At 34.8% G+C, this 18187-nt stretch overlaps 1 protein-coding gene across 1 annotated transcript in view; it reads right to left on the reverse strand.

The window, feature by feature from the left end:
- The window catches only part of MGAT4D (MGAT4 family member D), a 132948-nt gene that overhangs the window by 59882 nt on the left and 54879 nt on the right, over positions 1–18187 (reverse strand). Inside the window, exons 3-4 of the mRNA XM_074276700.1 lie at positions 3024–3164; positions 2194–2327 (exon numbers count right to left, since the gene is read on the reverse strand). Coding sequence (XP_074132801.1) covers positions 2194–2327; positions 3024–3164 — 275 coding nt within the window. The remainder of the gene's footprint in view (positions 1–2193; positions 2328–3023; positions 3165–18187) is intronic.

The following is an 18187-nucleotide window of genomic DNA, read 5'->3' on the forward strand; positions in this document are numbered from 1 at the left end:
AAACAACAGTAGCTCAGCTCATGCCTCACAAAAGGACAAGAGGGACTCATAAATGTGTGCTGGTAAGAAGAATCCTATAATTGAAACCATACTGACTGATCCATAAAGGTACATAGGGAAGAGTCAGAAGACACCTGGGATGTGTTTCAAGGAACTAAGAAATTCTGACTGGGAAAGGATATGAACAGACAATTCTCAGATGATGAAATTGAAACTATATCCACTCATATGAAAGAGTGTTCCAAATCACTACTGATCAGAGAAATGCAAATTAAGACAACTCTGAGATACCACTACACACCTGTCAGATTGGCTAAGATGACAGGAAAAGATAATGATGAATGTTGGAGGGGCTGTGGGAAAACTGGGACACTGATGCATTGTTGGTGGAGTTGTGAAAGAATCCAGCCATTCTGGAGAGCAATCTGGAATTATGCCCCAAAAGTTATCAAACTGTGCATACCCTTTGATCCAGCAGCGCTACTACTGGGCTTATATCCCAAAGAGATAGTAAAGAAGAGAAAGGGACCTGTATGTGCCAAAATGTTTGTGGCAGCTCTTTTTGTAGTGGCTAGAAACTGAAAAATGAACGGATGCCCATCAATTGGAGAATGGTTGGGTAAATTATGGTATATGAAGGCTATGGAATATTATTGCTCTGTAAGAAATGACCAGAAGGAGGAATACAGAGAGGCTTGGAGAGACTTAAATCAACTGTTGCTGAGTGAAATTAGCAGAACCAGAAGATCACTATACACTTCAACAACAATACTGTATGAAGATGTATTCTGATGGAAGTGGATATCTTCAACACAGAGAAGAGCTAATCCAATTCCAATTGATCAATGATGGACAGAATCAGCTACACCCAGAGAAGGAACACTGGGAAATGAGTGTAAACTGTTTGCATTTTTGTTTTTCTTCCCAGGTTATTTTTACCTTCTGAATCCAATTTTTCCTATGCAACAAGAAATTCGGTTCTGCACACATATATTGTATCTAGGATATACTATAACATATTTAACATGTATAAGATAGCCTGGAGGGAGGGAAGGGAAAAAGTCACAAATCTGATTTGTGGGAGGTGAGCAACAGGATATTTAAGATACCTGTGCATGAACTCATTTGCTAGAATATGAAACTGATTATAAGCCTAATAAATAAAACTAAAGGAAGTGGAAATTTGCTTATTAGTAGCACATTTACAAACACATTTTCTATACAAATACGTTAACTGTCAGATTGGGATAACTGTTTTTGAGCTAAAATTCCTAAAGACCACATAATGCATTTTTTTCTGGGTAATTTCATCATTTTATTTAAAGACCAGCAGATTATTAATAAAAGGATGGCCATTTGTCTGTCTCAATTATTGCATTAAACTCACATTTTATATACTCTTTAAAACAGTAGATGTTTCGTTATATAGCAACCAAATCTAATTGGTTAACTTGATTAGAAGGGCTGAGTGTCTCTAATATAGGGAAACTAACTCTATACCAGACTACCCATAACTTTAGGCTTATTAATTTAAAAGAGTCAATGCAATCTCATAATCAGTAATGTCCCTCAAGAAAAAAGAAAAACTGGATTTCAATAGACTTGGGATGGAAATTGTCACTCATATCCAGAGAGAGAACTATGGGCACTGAATAGATGGAAGCATAGCATTTTCACTTTTTTTGCTTTTTTTTTCCCCTTCCTTTTGGTCTGATTTTTCTTGCACAACATGACAAATATGGAAATACATTTAAAAGGATTGGAAATAGTTAACCTACATCAGATTGCTTGGTATTTTGAGGAGGAAAGTATGCGAGGTAGAAAAATGAATGTCAAAAACTATCTTTACATATATTTGGAAAATAATACCATTAAAAAAGAAGAAGAAGAAGAAGAGAAAAGGGAAAATTGGCCTTAAAAGTCAGAACTTTGGAAGGAGGGTGGGATTCTGAATCTTTTCCAAGATACAGGTTATTATACATTGTATTTTTTTATCTTATGATACAGTTATAATTACTTAGTTTACAATTTATCAGAGAATCTGCCAATAAATGCCTCCCCCTCAAAATTTAGGCCTCTTAAGACTATTTCTGATAGAGAACTATGGGATGAAATCTTAGTAAACACCAACAAAAACATTTGAGTTGTGAAGATGTTTTGCTTCCTTTCAAAGGGAGCCTTTTTCATACTCACCTCAGCTACAAAGATAACCACAAGACAATCATCTTCTTCTAATTTGGACATTTGGAAGAAGAGAGAATTCAGTGTTCGTATCAGGTAACTTTCTTTTTCTCTTTTTATGGTGGGAATACCCATCACCACAGAGACTGCAGACAAATGAATAGAACAGAATCATTTCAATAAATAAACTTTTTTTTTTTTTTTTTAAGCAAGAAAACTTTCCTTTTAATGTGACAAAACAAAACAAATAGGAGGGAAAAACCATATTAGATAAAGGCCATTGTAAATGGGAAAGGATTCATTTTGTGTCATTATGTCACCAATATAAACTATTCCAATCCCCATCTCTTAAAAAAAAAAAAAAAGGCTTGCAAACTGTTTCATATACTATGTATGGTATACCCATCAGCAAGCCATATTTTTCATATACAGTTTGCGGTATTTAGTCTATCCTCCCCTCTTTTTAATATGCTCATGTTCAAGTCTTAGGATCATAGATTTAAAAATAAAAGCTAAAAATAGATCCTGACTCTAGTTGCTCCAAATATAAGGAGCTATAATTGACTGAGCTCTTATCTTCCTTATATTAACAAGCTGGCACTCAATTAAAATTAAAAGGATCTCAGAGACCACCAAAAATCCAACTTCCATTTCAAAGAAAATTCTTGACAAGCATCTCGTTGGCTGAAGGCTTCCACTGACATTGACCCACCGAGGTTGGTTACTAAATGAATTAAGTTATCCCCAAGCTGCCTTGCAGTAGCCAGCATCAGGATCCCCCTCCATCTCCTTAGCTTGAAGACAGATGTAATTCATTTTCCAAATTAAAGTTTATGCCTCACCTCCTGTTTTATTTTTCCCAAAGATTATGTTTGGATAAATATTGTTATTATAAGATCTTAGATGAGGCAGATGGTAATATAGGCTATTAAGCTTCATGAAGTCAAAGTTGGAAAATCCAAGGGTTTTCAAATTCATATCACCTGAAAGAAGAGACAAGAGTTTCAAATCACTGTATCCTTTATCAGAATTTTGAAAGACTGGATTTTACAATCAAAGTGGTATTTCAAATTAAGAGAGCTTAGCTTCATCGAACTTACTGGCTTATTATAGCATATTAAAGATTTATTATTACATTTTTTCCTTTTGAAAAAGTCTGTCACAGCAGCCTTTTTGGAATAGACATTGGTTGAAACATATAACACACATTTCCTCATGTATGGCTTAACTAAAAGCTGAATACAGTCTATCTAGTGGGCTCAGGAGATGTGAACTAGTTCTTCCCAGTCTGGAGTTTGCAATCACCTGATGAAGAGGTGTGGTAGGACAGTCTGTCTCAGTTAAATTGTCTTATAAAGTCCAAGGAGTTTCCTCAGCCAGATTCTTTAAATATCACCATGGCAAGAGCTCAGGATACCCATAAGCCATGTCCATGCCTTGACATTTTCCTTAATAGTAGTAGAAGTACTGGCTTTCTTTCTGTTTTGGTAACAATGACAAGGCAACATCTTTGTTGACTTTGTGAATAATACATAATTCATTGGCCTAGGAGACATAAAAGGCACTTTCTCTGTGGGAAGCCTCCATGATATATCTTGGTCAGTCTCTGAATGTTTCAAACTCATCCTGCTTGTCTATTGTTTCTTTCCTTACTTGTTGACTAATTTAAAGCATAATTCTCTTCCTCAGTGAAATAGTTGGAAAACTCTCAATGGCCAGGGTCACTTTACAAAAGTCGGCAATGTTGTGGTAAGAGACTATCTGGGTGGAATAAGCCATATTGAAAATTTGGACCCAATGACAATGAAATGGGGAATTCTGCCTTTCAATTTTATAGCCAATTGTGGGTTATTTTTCTTCCAGAATCATCTGACTTGTCACTGACCTCTGAAATGAAGGTTGATAGAGAGACCCAGGGGTCTTCACAATTTTCAGACAAGAGAAAAGGACTAGCACAGATCCTCTTGCCAGAGTCACTGTTTGAGTCAAAGTATGTGGACTTCATGCCTTGGATAGGATGATGATTTTCAAGAGTGGATGTTAACTAATGATAAAAGTTGGAGATGTGGAAAACTGTAGCACTAATGTATTGTTGATGGAGTTGTGAAATGATCCAACCATTCTGAAGATCAAAGAACTATGCCCAAAGGACTACAAAACTGTGCATACCCTTAGCTCATCAGTGCCATTATTGGGTCTGAATCCCAAGGGAATAATAAAGGAAGGAGAAGGAGTCATATGTGCAAAAAATGTTTGTAGCAGCTCTTTTTGTGGTGGCAAAGAATCAGAAAAGGAGCAGATGCCCATCAATAAGGGAATTGGCTGAATAACTTGTGGTATATGAAGGTAATGGAATATCATTGTTCTAAAAAAAAAAAAATAAAATAAAATGAACAAGCTGTTTTTAGAAAAGCCTGGAAAGATTTACATAAACTGATGCTGAGCAAAACAAGTAGAACCAGGAATACATTGTACACAATAACAGCAAGAATATGCTATGAGCAACTATGAACGACTTGGTTCTTATCAGTGGTTCAATGATTCAAGGCAATCTCAATAGATTTTGAACAGAAAATGCCATCTACATCCAGAAAAAAAACTATGGAGATCAAAAGTAAATCAATACATGCTATATTCACTTTTTTTTCCTTTCCCATGGTTTTTCTCTTTTGTTCTGATTTTTCTCTCCCAACATGACTCATAAAGCAATGTGTATTACATTAAATTAAATAAATTACAAATAAAGTGTCAAAGAAAAAAAAAAAGAGTGGACACCATCTATTATTGATTATCACTATCATCACTTCCAGAAATTCTACCAGAAGACCCTCACAATCTGAAGTGGGAGGAAAGCATTGGCACAACAACTATCAAAGACTGTCTACACAAACAAGGATTAGATTCAAGAATTAGAGAATTACAAGCGCTACCCAAGAATGTGCAGACTTTCCCCTGGTGCAATGAGGGATCGGAATAATTTGATTCAGTGGCTATGAAGAGCCTGTAGTGGCCAAAGGATACCTGTAGTGATGAAATCAAGTACTGGAAAAAGGGTTATATGAGGGCTAAATGAGAGGTGAAGAAGGGATTGCCTCTACAAAAAGAAAAGGATATTTTCTGAGGAAAAGGTATGGTTATGGCTATTTTCTTTTTCTTTCTTTTTTTTTTAATTTTAATTTTATTTTATAATTATAACATTTTTTGACAGTACATATGCATGGGTAATTTTTTACAACATTATCCCTTGCACTTACTTCTATTCAGATTTTTTCCCTTCCTCCCCCAACCCCCTCCCCCAGATGGCAAGCAGTCTTATATATGTTAAATATATTACAGTATATTCTAGATACAATATATGTGTGTAGAACCGAATTTTTTGTTGCACAGGAAGAATTGGATTCAGAAGGTAAAAATAACAGTTTACATTCATTTCCCAGTGTTCCTTTTCTGGATGTAGCTGGTTCTGTCCATCATTAATCAATTGGAATTGGATTAGCTCTTCTCTATGTTGAAGAAATCCACTTCCATCAGCATACATCCTCATACAGTATCATCGTTGAAGTGTATAATGATCTTCTGGTTCTGCTCGTTTCACTCAGCATCAGTTGATGTAAGTCTCTCCAAGCCTCTCTGTATTTCTCCTGTTGGTCATTTCTTATAGAACAATAATATTCCATAACATTCATATACCATAATTTACCCAACCATTCTCCAATTGATGGACATCCATTCATCTTCCAGCTTCTAGCCACTATGAGAAGGGCTGCCACAAACATTTTGGCACATACAGGTCCCTTTCCCTTCTTTAGTAGTTCCTTGGGGTATAAGCCCAGTAGTAGTATGGCTGGGTCAAAGGGTATGCACATTTTGATAACTTTTGGGGCATAATTCCAGATTGCTCTCCAGAATGGTTGGATTCTGTCACAACTCCACCAACAATGCATCAGTGTCCCAGTTTTCCCACAGCCCCTCCAACATTCATCGTTATTTGTTCCTGTCATCTTAGCCAATCTGACAGGTGTGTAATGATACCTCAGAGTTGTCTTAATTTGCATTTCTCTGATCAATAGTGATTTGGAACACTCTTTCATATGAGTGGAAATAGTTTTAATTTCATCATCTGAAAATTGTCTGTTCATATCCTTTGATCATTTATCAATTGGAGAATGGCTTGATTTCTTATAAATTAAAGTCAATTCTCTGTATATTTTGGAGATGAGGCCTTTATCAGAACCTTTAACTGTAAAATTTTTTTCCCAATTTGTTACTTCCCTTCTAATCTTGTTTGCATTAGTTTTGTTTGTGCAGAAACTTTTTAATTTGGTGTAATCAAAATGGTTATGACTATTTTCAATCATGCAGATTTGCAAATTCATTCTCCCTCAGCCTCCTTCAATTGCCAAATCTAATTGACCCTACTTCCAAATATTTCACTCCATCCCGTTCTCTTTACTCACACAGCCACCACCCTCATTTGAACCCTCATCTCTCAGCTGGAATATTGCAATAAATCTCTTAATTCTTCAGTAGGAACCCTGCCTCTACTCTCTCCCCATTCTGGTATGTCTTTCCCATGATTCCCAGACTGATATTCCTAAAGCCCAAACCAACCACCATAATATCCTGTTCAAGAAGCTTTGGTGACTTACTTATGAAATTAAAAACAAACTCCTTAGTTTGGCACTTAATGTCATCTCTTCTTGTTGAATTGAAAAAACCCTTATCAATTTGATTTTATGCTGTGTCAATTCACTCCACACATCAGCCAAATTGGAGCTGTCTCCTTATCTCATCCTGTTGTCTTTTGTAAAGATCATCCCTCTTAACTCCCATCTCTGAATGTTGAAATGGGCCTCATTTTCCTTAAAGGCCACTTTAGGCACAATTCTCTCAGTATTCTGACTAAGCGAGGAATCAGTTGGTAGACCCTCATTTCAGAGCCCTCTCTACAGGATGTATCCTGCTACATGCACATTTGCTTTCATCAACTGAAAATGATCCTTGCCCTAATCTCTTTTCAATAATGAGGTGATTCAAGACAACTTCAGTAGATTTCTGATGGAAAGTGTCATCCACATCTACAGAGAGAACTATGGAGACTGAATGTGGATCAAAACATAGTATTTTCAACTTTTTTTAAATTGTTTTTGTTTGTTGGTTTTTTCTCCTTTTGATCTAATTTTAATTGTGCAACATAACAAATATGGAAATATATTTAGAAGAATTGCACATGTTTAACCTGTATCAGATTACTTGGCAAGGGGGAAAAGGAGGGAGAGGAAGAAAAATTCTGAACACAAGGTTTTGCAAAGGTGAATGTTGAAAACTATCTTTGGAAAAATAAAATACTATTTAAAAAGTGATCCTTACTGGCTATATTAAAAAGTAGAGGTCACCAAAACCATTTGGTACTGGCTAATAAATAGAGTGGTTGATCAGTGGACTAGGTTAGGTTCATAAGACACAATAGTCAATGTGTAATCTAGTATTTGATAAATCCAAAGATTTCAACTTCTATTTGACAAAATTTTTTTTTTCCAGGATCACTAAACGTCTTTATTCTTGATCTTTTTTTATATATAATTTAATTTTTATTTTATTTTATAATTATAACTTTTTTTGACAGTACATATGCATGGGTAATTTTTTACAACATTATCCCTTGCACTTACTTCTATTCAGATTTTTTCCCTTCCTCCCCCAACCCCCTCCCATAGATGGCAGGCAGTCTTATACATGTTAAATATATTACAGTATATTCTAGAAACAATATATGTGTGTAGAACCGAATTTTTTGTTGCACAGGAAGAATTGGATTCAGAAGGTAAAAATAACAGTTTACATTCATTTCTCAGTGTTCCTTTTCTGGATGTAGCTGGTTCTGTCCATCATTAATCAATTGGAATTGGATTAGCTCTTCTCTATGTTGAAGATATCCACTTCCATCAGCATACATCCTCATACAGTATCATTGTTAAAGTCTATAGTGATCTTCTGGTTCTATTTGACAAAATTGCTGTAAAAATTGGAAAATAGGATGGTGGAAATGAGGCACTGACCAATATCTAACAAGATAAGATTGCTTTAGACATAAAAAGTGATACTATTAGCAAATTAGGAGAACAAGGGATAGTTTACCTCCCAGATCTGTAGAGAAGAAAGGAATTTATGGCCAAAGAAGTAGACCACATTATGAAATGCAAAATGGATAATTTTGATTATATTAAATTTAAAAGTTTTACCGCAAACAAAACCAATGTAGCCAAGATTAGAAAAGCAGAAAATTGGGGGGAGGGGAGGGAAAGTGTGGCATTTTACATCCATGAGTTCTGAAAAAGGCCTCATTTCTAAAATATATAGAGAATTGACTCAAATTTATAACACAAGCCATTCTTCAATTGATAAAGGACCAAAGGCTATGAACAGACAATTTTCAATGAAGAAATTAAATTAAATTTCTACTCACATGAAAAAATTTCTAAATTGCTATTGATTAGAAAAAAGGAAATTAAGACAATTTTGAGGTACTACCTTACATCTCTCAGATTGGCTAAGATGATGATACATGTTAGAGGGGATGTGGAAAACCAGAACACTAATACATTGTTTATGGAATTGTGAACTGATCCAACTATTCTAAAGAGCAATTTAAACTATGCTCAAAGAGCAATTAAACTCTGCCAGACCTTTTGATCCAGCAGTGTCTTTAGAGACCCTATATTCCAAAGAGACCATAAAAAAGGGAAAAGGACCCACATTTGCAAAAATGTTTATAGCAGACCTTTATGTAGTAGTAAGGAACTGGAAACTGAGTGATTGCCTATCAGTTGAGGAATAAGTTATGGTGTATGAATGTTATGGAATATTATTCTGTAAGAGATGATCAACAGGATGATTTCAGACAAGCCTGGAGAGACTTACATGAACTGATGCTGAGTGAAGTGAGTAGAACCAAGAGAACATTGTACATAGTAAAAACAAGATCACGTGATGATCAATTCTTAACAGATGTGGATGTTTTCTTTTTTTTTTTTTTTTATTATTATTTTTTTTATTCATTTTTCCAAATTATCCCCTCCCTCCCTCCACTCCCTCCCCCCGATGGCAGGTAATCCCATACATTTTACATGTGTGTAAATACCATTTTCTTGTTGCACATTAAGTATTAGCTTCCAAAGGTATAAGTAACCTGGGTAGATAGATAGTAGTGCTAACAATTTACATTCACTTCCCAGTGTTCCTTCTCTGGGTATAGTTATTTCTGTCCATCATTGATCAACTGGAAGTGAGTTGGATCTTCTTTATGTTGAAGATTTCCACTTCCATCAGAATACATCCCCATACAGTATTGTTGTTGAAGTGTACAGTGATCTTCTGGTTCTGTTCATTTCACTCAGCATCAGTTGATTTAAGTCTCTCCAAGCCTCTCTGTATTCCTCCTGCTGGTCATTTCTTACAGAGCAATAATATTCCATAACCTTCATATACCACAATTTACCCAAACATTCTCCAACTGATGGACATCCATTCATCTTCCAGTTTCTAGCCACAACAAAAAGAGCTGCCACAAACATTTTGGCACATACAGGTCCCTTTCCACTCTTTAGTATTTCTTTGGGATAAAATCCCAATAACAGCAATGCTGGGTCAAAGGGAGATGTGGATCTTTTCAACAATGAGGCAATTCAGACTAATTCCAATAGACTTCTGATGGACAACACCATCTGCACCCAGAGAGAGACTATGGAGACTGAGTGTGGATCACAACATACTATTTTCACCTTTTTTGTTGTTCTTTGCTTTATTTTCTTTCTCATTTTTTTCCTTTTTGATCTGATTTTTCTTGTGCAATATGATAATTTGTAGAAATATGTATAAAAGAACTGCACATGTTTAACATAGATTACTTGCTGTCTAAGAGTTGGTGGGGGAAGGTAGGGAGAAAAGATTTGGAACACAATGCTTTGCAAGAGTGAATATTGAAAATTATATTTGCATGTATTTGGAAAATTAAGCTATTTTAATTTTTTTTTTAATGATCTTTGCTTCTCACCTTATTCAAACAATCCAGTGGAAAAACACTTGAAACAAGAGAAGGTGCAAAAAATCTCTTAATTATCTGAAGACACATTTGAAAAAGGAAATAGCAGAGGAAAACATCAAAGAGACTGGAGTAAGGTACAGATTTCCTAGAATTGACTATGAGCTCTTTAAATCAAATGGCCAACAGGCTAAAGATGTTTAGGAATGTGTACTAAGTAGCAAGAATGGGAAAATAAAATTGATTAGCTCAATTTTCACTACACACATACATACATACTTTAATTGTAATTTCTAGTTTCTTTATATGACTCTGAAAATCAGGATTTGTAAGTGACTCATAAAAAATTCTAGCTATTAAATTACCCAGATATCATCTTTGACCTCACATTTCCATGACTCCACTATAAAGATAATAACATGTTCTTTTTTAATGTTTTAATGAAATGTTTTTAAAGTTTTAATGAAATCTTTGTTCCACTAATGAGAATTTAATAAATGATTTTTCACTTTTAAAATGTGTTACTCAGTAAAGAATTGCACAAGCATAAAAAAATAAAAAAGAGAAGCTGATATTTTTAAAGGTATATTGACAGTCAAATCCATTTCTAGTGGAACATAAAACAGTTTCATAAAGGTCTCCTAATTACCCTAAAAATGCTGCCCAGCTCCAAAAAGAACCATGGTTTTTTAAACCCACTAGCAAAGTGATGGCCATTGTTGGCAGCAGAAAAGAGTGAAATAACAAATAAAAGACCTTGCAACCCTGAACATACAAAACATATCTCAAAGGACTCAGGTGATCCCAAAGCAAACAATGGAATTATAATCTGAAAATAAAGAGTGGGTTTGAGAAAGGGGAAAGAGCAGGAGAAGAGGTATAGGTTTGTCAATGAGATCTGGCTCAGAGAAATATCAAATGAAGAATTGGGATTATAAGATGATAGATTCAGCAATGGAAAGGACTTCAGAATATCACTGAATAACTCCTTAATTTTGCAGAAGAGGAAATTGAGTTCCAGAGGTTATTTGACTCAATAGGGTGACATAGGTTAAAAAGTAACTGCAGCAGATACTTGAGCTCTGTTCTTTCTGATTCAATACTTCATCCACTATACACCTTACTACCTTGCCACCCAAAGAGATGGATTAAAAATACCAGTTAACTTTTTTGTCTCCTTCTCTGACTCCCTTGCCCTTTGATGGGCTGAAGTCTCACACATTATGTTCCTTCTTATCAAATTCCTATCAGATGAATCAACACAGTTATCAATGTAGGCACTCCCTCTACCAGTACAAATGGCCACTTCATACTTTTTTGGCCTATGATTTTTGTCCCTACACTTCTTTATATCTTTTGTTGAGGATTTAGCCAATAGATTTCTACTAAGTCTTTTTAAAATGCCATACATATATATATATATATATATATATATATATATATATATATAAAAATGAAGCACTTGACTTTTCTGTTACATCTCCCTTTCTTTATAGGACTAGATCACCTCCTTTTCCAGTTATGTTTATCTTGAAAATCTTTGATAACATTTCACATGACAAGTCACAATTAGAAAAAAACTACAAGCTAACCTACATTCAACCAATACCAAGAGAGTCAAGAGCAATGGAGACATAGCTGGCCAAGATATTACTTTTCTTAAAATGGAGACTGTGGGAAGAACTGTTCAACCAGAGGAAAGGGCCATTGGGGTGGAATATTCATACAGAGGTAAACTACATGAATGACGAACTTTCCTCTAACCAAAGCTTTAAATAAAGTGCACACGGGTGACTAGTAAATTCTAAAACTATGGCAAAACTCCCCAAACATTGGAATACAAGACAAACTTGGAGTTTCATCAGTCCATATATAAAAGGACAAGAAAATTCTTGTTATTTGTCCTTTTTGAAGAGAACCAATAATATCACGGGAGTGGGAATGGGATGGTTTGACTTGCAAATGAATTGGATTTAATTGAGACAGTTACATAAAATCATCACCTCACTCTCTCTTCTATAGTAGTCTTCTATAGTAGTGCAGTATCAGGACAAAAGTCAAGATAACTGGCATTGGTCCCAGGATACAGTGGATGACCTTAGTATCTCTATTGTTTGCCCAAGTTCTACACAGTTCATTTACAACTCCTGCTCCAGTCTTCTTCAGGGCCACTGGAACAAATTGTTCTCATCTCCCATTCCACCTGGTACAGTCTTCACATGCCTGACTCTAGACATCCCTTCAACTCACTGACAATAAAATCCTATTAAATTCTCTAAGGCTCAGAGCAGCTAAGTGATTCACCCAGAGTTACACAGCTAATAAAGGTCAGAGATGAGATTTAAACTCATTTGAAGTTTCTTGATTTAAAAGTCAAGTTCTCTATTCACTACTTTATCACTATCATAGAACCCCTTTTGCACTTCTACATTTTTGTCATTTAAAGGAGTAAACCACAATCCAGCCAAGAAAACTGGTCTTAAAGTGATACTATATGAGGATGTATTCTGATGGAAGTGGAAATCTTCAACATAGAGAAGATCCAATTCAGTTCTAATTGATCAATGATGGACAGAATCAGCTACACCCAGAAAAGGAACACTGGGAAATGAGTGTAAACTGTGAGCATTTTTTGTTGTTGTTGTTGTTGTTGTTTTGTTTTGTTTCTCTTCCCAGATTATTTTTACCTTGCGAATACAATCCTTCCTTTGCAACAACAAGAACAAAATTCGGTTCTGCACATATATATTGTATCAAGGATATACTATAAGATATTTAATATGTATGGGAATGCCTGCCATCTAGGGGAGGGAGTAGAGGGAAGGAGGAGAAAAACTCGGAACAGAAGGGAGTACAAGGGATAATGTTGTTAAAAAAAAAAATTACCTATGCATATGTACTATCAAAAAATGTTATAATTATAAAAATTATTAAAAAAACAAAATTAAATTAAAAAAAAATTGGACTTAAAATGTATCCATTTCAGCGCACCTAGTATCACACATGTAAACCTGGAAGGACATCTAATCCAACTAAGGAAATCAATGCCCAAAGAATAATTAACCCAGAGTCACACAGATTAAATAGAGTTTGGATTCAAACATTTAACTCCAGAATAGACTCTTTTCATTTCTTTATTCCTTGAATAATCTGGTCATTCCTAGTACAAATTCTTTCTTTCTTTTTTTTTTTTACTCCCTATTTCTCAACACCTCTGAATCTCATTATTTCCCATTAAAATAGCTGTCTTTAGTGAAAATTGTGCTTACTTATGATTCTTCTTGTTTTGATTCCCTTCTTGTAAATTATCTTTTTTTAATTATAGTTAAAAATTGAAAAAGGTTTGAAGATTGTTCCCATGAAAAATCAAGCCATGGAGGATTGGAATGATTTTCTTCCTGTTGGCAGTTACAATAAACACCTAAGAAATATTCTTCTGGGGACTGAGAAGATGATAAGAGTAGGGATCACATTTCAATATGGATAAACATTAATTTAACAAATATCAATTATTGTTTTTTTTTTAATTTCTGGTCATTAGAGCAGGAAGGAATAACAGATAAAATGAAATCCACAACTAATCAGAAAAACTCATTTTAACCATGAGGTTTAATGTCCTCCTTCACCTAGTTGTTTTTAAAGCTGTTCACATGAAGCAAAGTTGACAGATTTTATTTCACCTTTATCCTTTCCCCACATCACAGAGTCAGCTTGGTACATTAGTGAGATCAAAATGTTTAAAGAGCCGAGAAAAGAAATGTTAAAAGAATCAGCCAAGGGTCCCAATAAGCCACAAACTCAGGCACTAAATGAGAGACATCTATAAATATTTCCTACCATTTTAGTGGGTTTTAAAAATGCTGAAGAATATTCTCACATGAAATGAGATAATTTAAAAATGGAATTGTCATCTCTTTGATACACTGTAATTCAAGCCTTTATTCCTAGAGTAAAACACTAAAGCTATCTTATCTGTGTGTCTTCTAAGCTTCCCAATTTCAGGAATAAAAGTGAATGTTTTCATCTAAATTTTTTGATGTGTAGGTGTTTTCTACATAGATAACAAGACTGCTGTTCAGGTGCAATATAATATCAGTGACTAGACTAACTCCTGCTGCCCACTAAAGAATTAGAAAATGTAGTATCAAATGGTATATAAAGGGAAAAAAAATACACAAGGCAAATAAAGTAGCATGCCTTTTTTATATTTTTTTTGCTTTTTTTACAGTTATATATTTCAAAGTTATTTATATCTTTTGCTTTTACATTATCTTCATTTATGAACATATACTTTAGCCTTCTATTACTTCTCTTAGAATAGAGCATTTAAAAAAGAAAGGGGAAAAAATACAAATATCTAACCCACAGACCAACCAAAGCTGATAGCCTATGAAAAATTCCACAAGCGCTTTATTTCCCCATTCCTGGAAAGAATAAAGAGAGGTACAGAAAAGGTGTCCAAACATAAGAACAATACAGGCAATGACACACCAAGCATCCAGAAGGCTAGTGATAAATGAAGCAAACGATCCAATCTCCTGACAGAGATGACTCATGGAAGATGCAAAATGAGATATGCATGTTTGGACCTGGCCAGTGTGGCCACTTGTTCTTGATTCTAATTATCTGTCACAAAGGTAGATGTTATTTTTAAACCAAGAACAGGAAATGAAAAGGATAAATAAGAGATAATGATACTGAGAAGAAAGAAAAAGAAAGTTGTCACTGAAGCTTTTTAAAAGACAAAGAAGGAATTTTTTAAAAAGTTTGTTATGTGATTTTTCAAAATGCAAGGATAAAATATTTATGATTTCATATGCATAACATTTTTCAATTTTTATAAGAATATGTTTATTAAATTCTGAGCCAAACTTTTTTTTTCAAAATAAAGTTGAATTTTTTTTTTCATTTCCTCTCCAGGGAGGTTTGGTCATTATAATCACACAGTATTCAATTTCACTTTCTGTTTGTAGTCACTATATATATTCTATTTTCCAGGTTTTGCTTTTTTTTTAAACAACAGTTCATAGAAATAATCATTCCTGTGGAAATCTTCAACATAAAGAAGATCCAACTCACTTCCTGTTGATCAATGATGGACAGAAATAACTACACCCAGAAAAGGAACACTGGGAAGCGAATGTAAATTGTTAGCACTACTGTCTATCTACCCAGGTTACTTATACCTTCGGAAGCTAATAATTAATGTGCAACAAGAAAATGGTATTTACACACATATATTGTATCTAGGTTATATTGTAACACATGTAAAATGTATGGGATTGCCTGCCATCGGGGGGAGGGAGTGGAGGGAGGGAGGGGATAATTTGGAAAAATGAATAAAAAAAAAAAGAAATAATCATTCCTAAGCTTTTTGAAATTCTTATTTTCCATTCTGACCATATGTAACTATTCTAATAAATAAACTCCAGTGGCTCTCTATTGTATCAATAACTCAGTTTGGCTTTGAAAGCCTTTTACTACCTATCACGTTCTAACCAACCTTTCCAGCCTCATTGGACATTACTTCCCCTTCCCCTCTCCATGATTCAGGCAAACTTTGTTCCTTGTGTGTGCCTTGCCATCTCCTCTATTTGTATCTTTGCACTGGCTCCACTTCCTGTTTACAATGCACACCCTTTTCATCTCTTTTTCCTAGAATCCCTTTTCCTTTAGTATGGATGTATCTAAGGACTTCCTCCTACATGATGCTTTTCCTGATCCACTTCCCCCTCATCATTGATACCTCTATATTTCTTTTATTTGTTTTTGAACTTTCTATTTATTCTGTATGTACTTAAATGTCTTTGTAGTCTGCTCCTTAAGGACAGGCACTGTTGTTCTTTATGTTGGTAGCACCTAACAATATATCTGGCACACTGGGCATAAATGCTTGACTGAACAATTTTTTTTTTTTTTCTTACAATACAACAAAATCCACACTCCATTCACATACCACCTTCTGCATGACTTTTCCCTAAACAATTCCCTCTAATGTTAATTCAAAATTATTTTTGATGGCTTAAGAAAACTGACAATTTAGTCACCCCAAAAGCATGTATTAAGCTTCAATTAGGACCCTGAGCTAGGTCTTAGAAGAAAATATGAAGACAAAAGTGGAAAACATTTCCTACCCTCAAAGAATTTACATTTTCCTGGAGCACAGTCAATTCTACTCCCAACTTTAGTCCAGTAACAATGTTCATTCTTTTCAGGTTTAATCTAGTACAATGTTTACATGTCTCTTATGTAGATCTCATTAAAAAAAAAAAATCATTTTGTATTACAACCATTTGTGTACCTGTCATCATACCTTACCTAACTCTGAACTCTAGAACCATTCAACTGAGTACTTGGCAGGGCCATGTCTTATTTCCTTAATCTTTACAACTCCTGTACTGACACCAATGAACTTTAAAAAAAAAAAATTAAAGGAAGTCCTTCTGTACTGTGGGTAGACATTCAATAAGAGCAATATAGGCAAGAATAGTACAAAACAAGGCAGTAGAGGTGGCCTGGATTCTGGATCCACAGAAAGAATATCCATATCTGTATTTGTGAGGACATACATTCATTGAAGTCCTCCCATCATCTCATCCCCAACAAGGGATACTTTAAAAAGAAAGGATAATAAATAGATGTTTGCTGAAATAATAGTAGTAGTAGTAACAACAACAATAATAATACTTATAGCTTACAAATTTGTCCCATTTTATCCTTAGAAGAATCCTGGAAGGTAACTGCTATTAATTGACCTTATTTTATCCTTCAGATAAAATGAGGAAGACAAAAGTTACATGTCTGGAGTAACGGCTACTACCAGTCCAGGGCTGCATTTGAATCAGCTCCTCCTGCTTCCAAGGCCAGCACTCTATCCACATTTCACATAGCTTTCTCTAGTAGAATACAAGATAAATCTTGGTATTGATTGTAATGATCAACTCTTATGGATGTGACTCTTTTCAACAATGAAGTGATTCAGGCCAGTTTCAACAGACTATGGGGACTAAATGTGGATTACAACATAGTGTTTTCATCTTTTTTTGTTGTTGCTTTCTTGCTTGTTTCTTCTCATTTTTGTTTTCCTTTCTGATCTGATTTTTCTTGTGCAGCATAATAAATGTGGAAATGGTCAGAAGAATTGCATATGTTTAACCTGTACTGGATTACTTGCTATTTGGGGGAGCGGGTAAGAGGGAGGGAAGGAGAAAACTTTGAAACACAAGATTTTACAGGGGTGAATGCTGAAAACTATCTTTACATGTATTTTGAAAATTTTTGAAAAAAGAACAATCCCATAAATAAATAAATGGGACATGAGAAGCAGCTAAGTGGTGAGGTGGTTAGAGTAACAGCCCAGGAGTGAGGAGGGCCTGAATTCACATCCAGCCTAAGACACTTGTTACTAGCTGTATGACCTTGTGCATGTCACTTAATCCTGATTACCTTAACAAAAAACAACAAAATCCAATAAAATGAAGGACAAATGACATCATTACAAACTCTTATGATAACAGTTTCACCAGTTCAACTTCCAAAGCTAACTCCCATCTGTAACATTCTAGCTTTTCCTAGGATCAATTAGCAACCTTTGTTTACTGACTCCAGCTGTATATTTCTGCCCCCCAACACCTACCTAGCTCAAATGTCCTGTCTTATTTCCTGGACTAACAATCATGATCTCTGTCCCTTTCTTCTTTTGGTACTTTCTGTATGGGATTATTAATTTAGTAATCTTATTATAATGTCCCTTGGGCTTGCACTTTCACTAGCTTTTACAAATATTTGCACTGGGATGGCAAGATTTATAGTAACAAAAGATCACAAAGAAACTGAAATCATAAATCCTTGCCAGGAAATTCCCTTTCTTATTTTAGTTCTTTTTAACTTATTTCTTATCTCAGTTTGCCAATTTAAAAGTTACACCTACCTTCTTCCTTTTGAGTCATTCACCTACCTCTATTA

This window comes from Sminthopsis crassicaudata, chromosome 6 (genome assembly GCF_048593235.1).
Source record: "Sminthopsis crassicaudata isolate SCR6 chromosome 6, ASM4859323v1, whole genome shotgun sequence".
Classification (NCBI taxonomy): Eukaryota; Metazoa; Chordata; class Mammalia; order Dasyuromorphia; family Dasyuridae; genus Sminthopsis; species Sminthopsis crassicaudata.